The sequence below is a fragment of the Microcaecilia unicolor genome, chromosome 7, assembly GCF_901765095.1.
Source record: "Microcaecilia unicolor chromosome 7, aMicUni1.1, whole genome shotgun sequence".
Classification (NCBI taxonomy): domain Eukaryota; kingdom Metazoa; phylum Chordata; class Amphibia; order Gymnophiona; family Siphonopidae; genus Microcaecilia; species Microcaecilia unicolor.
Genome location: NC_044037.1, coordinates 221,751,942 through 221,761,696, shown reverse-complemented (window position 1 = coordinate 221,761,696; position 9,755 = coordinate 221,751,942). Strand labels below are relative to the sequence as shown.

The 9,755-nt window shown below is 42.0% G+C and overlaps 1 protein-coding gene across 1 annotated transcript; it reads left to right on the top strand.

Annotated features, from left to right (window-relative positions):
- Positions 1 to 885: 885 nt before the first annotated feature.
- On the top strand, positions 886 to 3,244 carry HOXD1 (homeobox D1). The gene is made up of 2 exons (XM_030209713.1): positions 886 to 1,551; positions 2,043 to 3,244. The coding sequence occupies exons 1-2, from the start codon at positions 969 to 971 to the stop codon at positions 2,402 to 2,404; spliced, it is 945 nt and encodes a 314-aa protein (XP_030065573.1). The 5' UTR covers positions 886 to 968; the 3' UTR covers positions 2,405 to 3,244.
- Positions 3,245 to 9,755: the final 6,511 nt, after the last annotated feature.

Here is a 9,755-nt window from a genome sequence, read left to right as displayed (position 1 = left end):
CCATTTCCCCAAACCAACCCCGAAAACAATTTCATCCAATTCCAACAGATCAATACAATAATAATAAAAAAAAATCTGGAGGTTGGAGTTCAAGTGTTTCTAATCAAATTAGTTTATATTGACTTACTATATTAATTATACTGACATACTGGGAGATCAAGTACTGAATATACAGTAGCACCGGAAGCTTCTCTAGTTAAAAAGTTTCCTAAATTTACAATAGAATGCTCAGGATACCTCCTAAATGTATGCTGTAAAACCGAATGATGCACAACTGTTACAATATTCAGCATTTTCGTTTGTAGCACAGCTTGCCAAGTCACTTTCTGAGATGAAAATCAACGTTTGCAGTGTTTTCCAAATATAAAATTACAAAGAATGCACTGATGCAGTAAGCAAGTGCGCTGGCTTGGTATTCGCTTCGTCAATACTTCTATTAAAAAGCTTCTTGATCAAGTGCCTTCAGACCTCCTAGTTGGTTATTCTGCTTCCAGTCAGCTCGGAAGTGGTTTTCCCGATCAGCCTTACTTTCCTCGCACTGCAGCTCTGGGGATCCCAAAGGTGTACAGTAGGCACCAACCAGTTCCCGTCCTCCATCCTCCTCAGTTAGTTCTCCTACTTACCTTGCTGTCAGCCAAGAGGTGATTTTGCGTTTTGTGATTACAGTTATATTTTGAGGCATCAGGGTAGGTGACGGACCTGCCCCCTACCTCGGACTCCTCTCGCCTTCCCTGGAAAGTTAAGTCCGATCAACTTCGGCACCGGCTGGAGCGCCAGAACTGAATTTTACATACAAAGCTTTGATTGGTCAGCAAATAGCACGTGACTCCCTCATTCTTTCTACCGGGCAACATTTACTGCTTCAGCAATGGAAGTAAAGTGAAGGATCAGAGCAGGTAAGGGCTAGCTTTTGCGTGGTCTCAGAGTAATTTGCTGTCCTTGCTGCAGAAAAGACAATCTTTTTGGACATGAATTCCTACTTAGAATACGTTTCTTGTGGGGATGTTTTGACGTTCTCTCATAAGTGTTGTCGAGCAGAGCAACGAAGTGTTTCCCTACAGTCCAGCCCTAGAAGGGGACCAGACACACCTTATGTAGGAAACTTGTCAGTAGGTGTGCATGCTCCATGTCTTCGGCAGACTTCTCAACATTCAACTGCATCACCGCTTCCTGCGCGTACCCTGGACAGTCCTTGTGACTCAGGTTCGCCTGCTGAATATAATTTTTTGTCTTCTAATCACGCTCATGATTTTTCATACGGAAATAATAACCAAGAGGACAGCGGTGGGCAAGCACAGTATTCGACTTCGGTTTTTTCGGGAAACGGAGCTTTTTTTCTCAGTGGGCAGGTTGATTACAACAACCTTGGAGAGCAGCAAACCCACTTCCAACACTGTAACAAAGGACAACCTGACTTTTATCCGTGGAGTTTTCAGAAATGTTCTCCCTCCCCAGGTAGTTATCCCATGCAAAGCTCTCCAGTGTCTGAATCACAAACAAAAGCATGCACTTTCGACTGGATGAAAGTGAAAAGAAATCCACCTAAAAAAAGTAAGTTTAACCTCTCAGAAAGTACAAGTACAAAGGATGCTGCTACCTGTATAGGTGGAACAGTAACATAAACTTACCTGGGCAAGAAAATAAATATTTAATTTATGGATCAGAAAATTGTGATTTTATAAATTTCTAAATTTTAGGGTGTTTTATAACTTTTCTTAAATTTGTTGCCTGGAGCTCAGAGTGAGTTACTTATTAGAGAAGGCCAGCATTTAGATATCATCACTGGTCATCTCAGCATGAATTTACTCCAGTGAATAGTTGTTTATCTACAGCATAATCCCTTTCCGTAATACATTTCCTGATAATAAATATGATCAGAGAAAAGGAAGTTTTCGACCTTAGAGTCATATTTGTGCACGGTTTCTGATGTCACAAACTCAAAAACTTAGATTACTTCCAAAGGTGTTTTAAAGAGGAATCACTCACTACACATGATATATTTTCAAATGCAGTTGATCATTAACGATCGTTTTGTTTTTCAGACAAACTGTCCGATTATGGCATATTAAGCTCTTCTAACACTATGCGAACAAATTTTACTACCAAACAACTGACTGAATTGGAGAAGGAGTTTCATTTCAATAAATATCTAACCCGATCGCGACGCATAGAGATCGCGAACACACTTCAGCTTAATGATACTCAGGTGAAAATATGGTTCCAAAACAGACGGATGAAACAGAAGAAAAGGGAAAGAGAAGGGACCCTGCCTAATTCTTCGCGTGTTGGCGCCCTTCCAATTGCCCTGTCAGGACTGAATTATAAAAAGTTGACAGTCAAGTCCTCGGAAACCCCATCTCTTTCCAAAGGCAACCCCCAAAGTCCTTCTAATGCTGCTACATAAAGGGAGAAAGTATCAGACGACACATACATCAGTATTTCAAATCCTATAAGAAAATGAAAAGACTGTGCAGTATACATTGCAGTGAGATTATATGCTAGTATTATAGACTTGACAGACCAAGGCCGCACAATTGTTGCACTAACTTTAAATTTCAGTATCCTTTCCGCTTGTATGTCTGTGCAAGAGAAGTTATGTACATATATGTATGCTTTATTTTCCTGCTTTAAAGAAGTATTAATCGGTGAAACAAAGACGTTAATTAACGTGTTTACATACTACTTACTATGCATACCTGTGGCTGCTCGTTTCCTGATTGGCCTTATCAACAGGGGTATCTTTTTACAAGGAACCTCTTTATAACACATTGAAGCTTTGTACAAACTAAAGTCTTTTAAAGTAATTTTTATACGAACCTCCCCCCTTTTTTATCAGGATTAAACTCCTTTAGTCAGTTACTTGGGGGGCGGGGGGGGGGGGGCGCTACTTATTTCAAATACTGGACATACACTTTTGCATGTGTCATAAATGTAAAGGATTAAGAAAACTGACCCCCCCCCCCCTTTTATGAAGTCGTTATTCACCACTAAATGCTACATTACAGGTATTTTATTTGTAGCTACAAACTGACCAAAGATGAAATGGTGTTAATAGCTAGGTTGCTCCTTTTGCACTAAGGTGGTTTTAAAAGTTGCTTACCTGCGACTGAGATACCATCATCATATAGGTAGTACTCGAACATTCGGGGATTAATGAAACTGTTTAATTTCTAACAACATTTATTGTAATTTATATTTTGAATAAGTAACAGCCCTGCTTGAAATGACAGAGATTTTTACCCAATGACGCACAGCATGTATTAATTTTATTTTATAATAATAAAAAAAATGATTAAAAAAAGTCTTGGTAAGAAGCGTTCTTCCATAAGAGAAGGGTTTGTGGGTGTTTCCCTACTTCGAAGCGGAAGTCCTCAGGAAAGTTTTAAAAGCAATTTGCAGTTTCTTGTCCTGTCTTAAACTGTGTTTTTTTTTTTTGTCCTGCCTTAAACGATTTTTCTTGAAGTCCATATCCTTTGATGGCAGTTGCTTCAGTTGACTTGAGGTTTCCCTAATGCCAAACAGAATGATTTCTCCTGACCCGGGGTAAATTTTTAAAAGACTGAATGAAAGTCAAATGCCAAGTGTTGAGTCCTGTCAAGTATTTTAGCATAAAAAAAAGAGACAGAGAGAGACCAGGAAGTTTGTTTGTAAGCAGAGTTGAGTTTTTACTCTTATGGAGATGCATTAAAAAAGGGTCACTCTACATCAGACTTGAGCATTACGACTTGACTTCTCACTTTGAGATTGAAGCATAATTGAATCAATTGAACACGTGGCTATTTAATTTACAGTTCAGAGAGAGAGACTGAGGCTCACTGGAAGCCAGTCTATACCCGATAGGTCATGGTAAATCAAGTACCTTCTGAGGTCATCGCCTCATCATTTTACAACGCATTTTAAAATCTTTAGGTACAGCTGATCCTAGTGGATTTGTGACGGTCAATATTTAATAAAGAATTTTGCCATAGGCACAGCATGGGAAAAAAATCTAGAATGACCTCAGTCAAATTGCAAAGAAAACAAAAACAAAGGGAAAACAAAAGTAAAACCATTGAAATGGACAAATGTTTACAAATACCAAATGACTTAGCATAGTCTGTAGGCGAATTTTTAATGGTAAAATGAACTATTAAACAAACAACACTTTTTGATAAAACAATCTGTATATGTCTGGTCAGTTTTTCTTGCCAATTACCTGTTTGTTCCGGCGGTATGTCATACAGTCTGAAGATTTGTCACATTCATAATTACTTTTGGTAGCCCTCCTCAGGCCTTTAAAATTGCAACGTCCCTGTTCTGAAAACCTCCGAATCTCACTTTAATCAGAACAACACTACAGAACCACACCGTCCAGGGAACAACAAAACGTAAATAACGAAAATCAATTCAACTAGGAGTACCCCAGCCTTTTCCCTTCTGAATGCTGATGACAGTGAATTGAGCTCTTAAAAACATACAACATAATTTTATGAACGAAATTGGGTGCATATATATTTCATTATAGAGATAAGGAGCATCGGTGTTACACGTCCTGTGTATGACAAACTGATTTAGCAGCAGGGACCCAGGCTGTCCCCAGATCACCCATGCCTCCTGCTAAAAATCAGGGTCACAGAGAGTTCAAACCAGCCAACAGATAATGAGCAAGGAATAAAGTACCTGAAATAGAATTCCCCTCCTCCTCAAATGTTGGTATGCCTGAGAACATGGGTGGGCTCACCAATCCTTAGCATGTCTCTCCAACTTTTAAAGTTCTGTTTGTGCTACATCTGAAAAATTAATGCAGAAAATGAAGGCCAAGGTGGGCCAATGTCTATTCTAGCTATACTAAATTGTCACCATTTCTCCAAATGAGGTCATACTATTTGTTTGAGTCTGGTTCTGAAAAATGTTTAAAAAGCACCCCCCCTCTCAAAAAAATCATAAGGCATTAAGACAGTGAAAATTATCTGGTTTTTAATGATGTCCATCTTTAACGTGTAAGGATTACTAAATTATCAAAAGAATATTAGAATACATTTACCTGTAGTAGGTTCAGGTGAATTTTATTTTTGGAAACTTGGAAAATGATCACATATTTAATTTTAGTTATCGACACTTTTAGAACAGAATAGCTGTAATATAACTGATTATATTTGTGCTGTTTAATCCAAACACAAGTTGTCACTGCTTTTTTTTTCTGGCACACCAGTTTCCTTCAGATTCTTTGGACTTCCAGCTCAATTGAAAATGGGCCTGGTGACAAGGTTCACTGAAAATGCATTGGCAAATACTTGGGGACTTTCCCCCATTGTGAAGTGAATTGCAGCATGAAGGCACTGAGGAAGGGGGAAATTCAGATATTTTGGGAAGACCTTTCTTTCCCCTACATGCAAAAGCAGGGGGTTCCCCCTCTGAAAAAGTAGATGTGGGGTTACTCCTTGGAAACAGCATGATTAGGGTGAAGAGGAGTCCCCCTGCAAAGATGTGCGACAGTTGCTAGCCATCTTCTCAGCTTTGTTAGCAGTTGATCTGGCTCCCCTTGGATCCACCCCTTAAAAGACATATAGGGCCAGATTCCATATATTGGCACCAAAAAAAATCAGCGCTGAAAAAAATGTGCTTAGCTGTATTCTATAAATCTCACCTAAAGTTTGGCATGGTTTATAGAATACATGTAGCAGCCATCTACACCAACTAAAATCTGGTATAAATGAACATGTCTTATTTAGGCACGGATCAGGCATATTGTGCAACAGTGTGTGTAAATTTTCAGAAAGGACATGACCCACCCAGGGCCGCCGAGATGGGGGGCAGGGGGGACAAAATTCCCCGGGCCCGGGGTCAGGCCACCGGCGCTGCAGTTCCCGGTCTCACCTGTCCGCCTCCTCGGCTCCGGGCCCCCTGCATTCGAAGCGGCAGCCACAGATCGCCTCTCTTCGGGCCTTCCCTCCCTGTGTCCCGCCCTCGCGGAAACCAGAAGTTACACCAGACGAAGGCAGGACACAGGGAGGGAAGGCCAGAAGAGAGGCAATCTGCGACTGCCACTTCGAATGCAGGGGGCCCGGAGCCGTGGAGGCAGGCAGGTGAGACCGGGGACTGCAGCGGTGGGGGTGTGACGGGGGTGGCAGCAGCGGGGGGAGCGACATGGGGCGGCAGTGGCAGGGGGAGCGACAGGGTCAGCAGCGGCAGGGGCGGAGGTGGGGCGGCCTTGCCCCGGGCCCGGCCTAGTCTCTCGGCAGCCCTGGACCCACCCATGCCCCTCCATTGGCCATGTCCCCTTTTGAGATCCTCATAGTCTGATTTACGTGCATCACTTTATCGAATATGCTTAGCGAGCTAGGTGCGTAAATTCTAATTAGTGCCAATTAGTACTGATAATTGCTTAACATCCAATCATCAGCGCTGATTGGCTTGTTAACCAATTAAGTTCCATGTGCAAATTGGCTACCTATGCTGATTTGCGCATGGAACTTTAGTCACCATTTATAGAATTCAGGGGTTAATTTCCTCTAGACTCTCCCAGCCCACCCACACATGTGCATTTCTCTCAAAACCCAACCCTAGTCCTCACTCGCCCATGATATCCTTTATCAAGTTTGCCATCTCATATGGTCATCCTCATTCTTTTGAGAAGCACGATGAAAACAGTGCTTCATGGCACTTCTGCCTTCTCTGCCAGCTGGCTTTACGCTAATCCAGGTGTTCTCAACCCAGTCCCTCAGGACACACCCAGCCAGTCAGGTTTTCAGGGTATCCACCATGAATATGCATGAGATAAATTTGAATTCATTACCTCCATTGTATGCAAATATATCTCATGCATATTCATTGTGGACATCCTGAAAACCTGACTGGCCGGGTTTGTCCCAAGGACTGGGTTGAGAACCTGTTCTCTAATCTTTGAACACAAGGGTCCAATAGGTCCTGCACAATAATGGGACATAACATGTTCAGAACTCAGATTGAAACTACCTGGCAGAGGAGGCTGAAAATGTAATGCTCAGAATGAGGAATCAGCCTTATACTTCTACTACTTATCATTTCTAGAGCGCTATTAGGGTTATGCAGCGCTGTACAGTTTAACAAAGAAGGACAGTCCCTGCTCAAAGGAGCTTACAATCTAAAGGACGAAATGTCAAGTTGGGGCAGTCTAGATTTCCAGAATAGAGGTAAAGTGGTTAGGAATAGAGGTAAAGTGGTTAGCAGCTGAAGGCGACAAAGAGGTGGGCTTTGAGCAAGGATTTGAAGATGGGCAGGGAGGGGGCCTGGCGTATGGGCTCAGGGAGTTTATCCCCTACCAACACTCTTGGTCCACTCATTGTGCTGAGAACTTTGGCTGGGAGTCATGCTCCAGGACCCTTGAAGCTTTGCAGTTATAGGTCCCAAATTCATCCCAAGGGGATGTGAACACTGGTTTTGCATCATCCACATCCCACACCACCCAGAGGGAAGGAAGATCTGAATCAGCAATCCAACACAGGTTCTCTGCATTTATTAGGCTTTCACTCACACCTCTTTCAGTAGTACCTCAAGGTGAGTTACATTCAGGTACTCTAGGTATTTCTCTGTACCTGGAGAGCTCACAATCTAATTTTGTACCTGAGGCAACAGAACAGTGGTTCCCAAGTCTGGTCCTAGATAGCACCTCAGTTGGTCAGGTTTTCAGGATATCCACCATGAATATTCATGAGAGGGATTTGCATGCAGTGGAGGCAGTGCATACAAATCTCTCTCATGAATATTCATTGTGGAAATCCCAAAAACCCGACTGGCTGTGGTTCCTCCAGGATGAGGATTGGGAATCACTGCAATAGATGGTTAAGGGACTTGCACAGGATGACAAGGAACAGCAATGAGATTTGAAGCAGATACCCCTGGATGTCTAACCCAATGCTCTAACCACAAGGCTACTCCTCCACATTGCACAACACTGCTACTGAGGCAGCAGCCCAACCATGAACAGTTTTTTGGGGTGTCATCTATCTTTTTTTTTTTTTTTTTTTAACCCAATATGCTGTTTTGAGTGCTACATAGAACACACATGGGCTGCTGGTTCTTTAAGGTTCCATGTGAGCCAAATGTCTTACCTGAGAGTCAGAAGAGGTCTAAAAACTCAAAGTTTATATGAAAATAACTTTTGTTGTGCACTGCTTTTCTAAAGTTTATGATCACACATCAATATATGTGAAGTTACTAAAGTACAGTGGCACAAAGAGAAAACTGTTTAGAGACATATAGAATAAAGGTGATCCTATTTTAGGGAGACAATCAGGCAAACAACTGTGCTCAAGAAAATGAGACATAAAGGGCTAGATTCTATATATTTGGCACCTGAAAAATCAGCACAAAAAAAACTTCTGCCTAGGCATATTCCATAAACTGCGCCTAGATTTAGGTGCGGTTTTTAGAATATGCATAGCGGGTTTATAGAGTACATCTTGCAGCCATGCCTGTGCCTTACTCTAGGTGAGTCCATTTACCGGCATCTAAATTAGGCATGGAACAGGTGTATTCTATAACCTTGTGCGTAAATTTTCAGAATGCCCATGACCTATCTGTTCCACGCACATGGCCACACCCCCTTTTTGGCAATGCACATTAGAATTTACATGCACTACGCTACAGAATGCGCTTAGCAAGATGTGCATGTAAATTCTAATTAATTAGTGTCAATAATTGCTTATTACGAGGCAATTATCAGCACCGATTGGCCTGTTAAGTAATTAAATTGTGCATACAAACCCAGAGTATGACTGGATTTGTGAGCACAATTTTTGGTCGCACAATATAGAATCTGGAGGATAGTACAAGAAAACACAAAACAATATTTCTTAAGGAAAATGATTCTCTATGTCAAGACATGTTAGCAAATTAAGTAGGTGTGAATGGAATGAAACCAGGCCCCTCCCCAAGCAGAACATAAAATATTTTTATTCTATTTCTGCTTTACATGATTTTGCAGTACACTGTGCATTATTTATGAACGGTGGCTGCTCTTTCTAAAAAAAAAAAAATAATTTCAAGAAAGCCTGACACTGAACACAACCCTGGAAGTTTCTGTTTCTCTTTCTTTGCATTTGCCATATTGCCCTTCATAACCAAACGTAACCAAGGTCTCAACCCAGGTGCTAGCTCCAGCCAGGGCCACAAATCAGATGAGGCAGTGCCTTGCCTCACCCTATGCCTGGAACAATCTTCCTGAATCCCTACGCCAAGCCCCCTCCCTACCCATCTTCAAATCCTTGCTTAAAGCTCACCTCTTCAATGCTGCATTCGGAACCTAACCTTTCGAACATATAGGTTGCTCCTATCTGTCTGACCTATCAGATTAACTGTACATTTGTCTTTTAGATTGTAAGCTCTTCGAGCAGGGACTGTCTTTCCATGTTAAATTGTACAGCGCTGCGTAACCCTAGTAGCGCTTTAGAAATGTTAAGTAGTAGTGGTAGTAGTAGTAGTTCAGTTTCACATTCAGGGCCACTATTACCTCATTCATCCATCCATTCTAGTTCACCTGCAGTCGAGCTTGGAAGTGGGTCTATGGTCCGAAATAGTGATCTGGAGGTTTGGAAGGCACTTGCACCCTCATGCTCAAAGATACACTGTAGTCACAGGCTATGCAAACTGGAGTGGAGGAGTGGCCTAGTGGTTAGGGTGGTGGACTTAGGTCCTGGGGAACTGAGGAACTGAGTTCGATTCCTGGCACAGGCAGCTCCTTGTGACTCTGGGCAAGTCACTTAACCCTCCATTGCCCCATGTAAGCCGCATTGAGC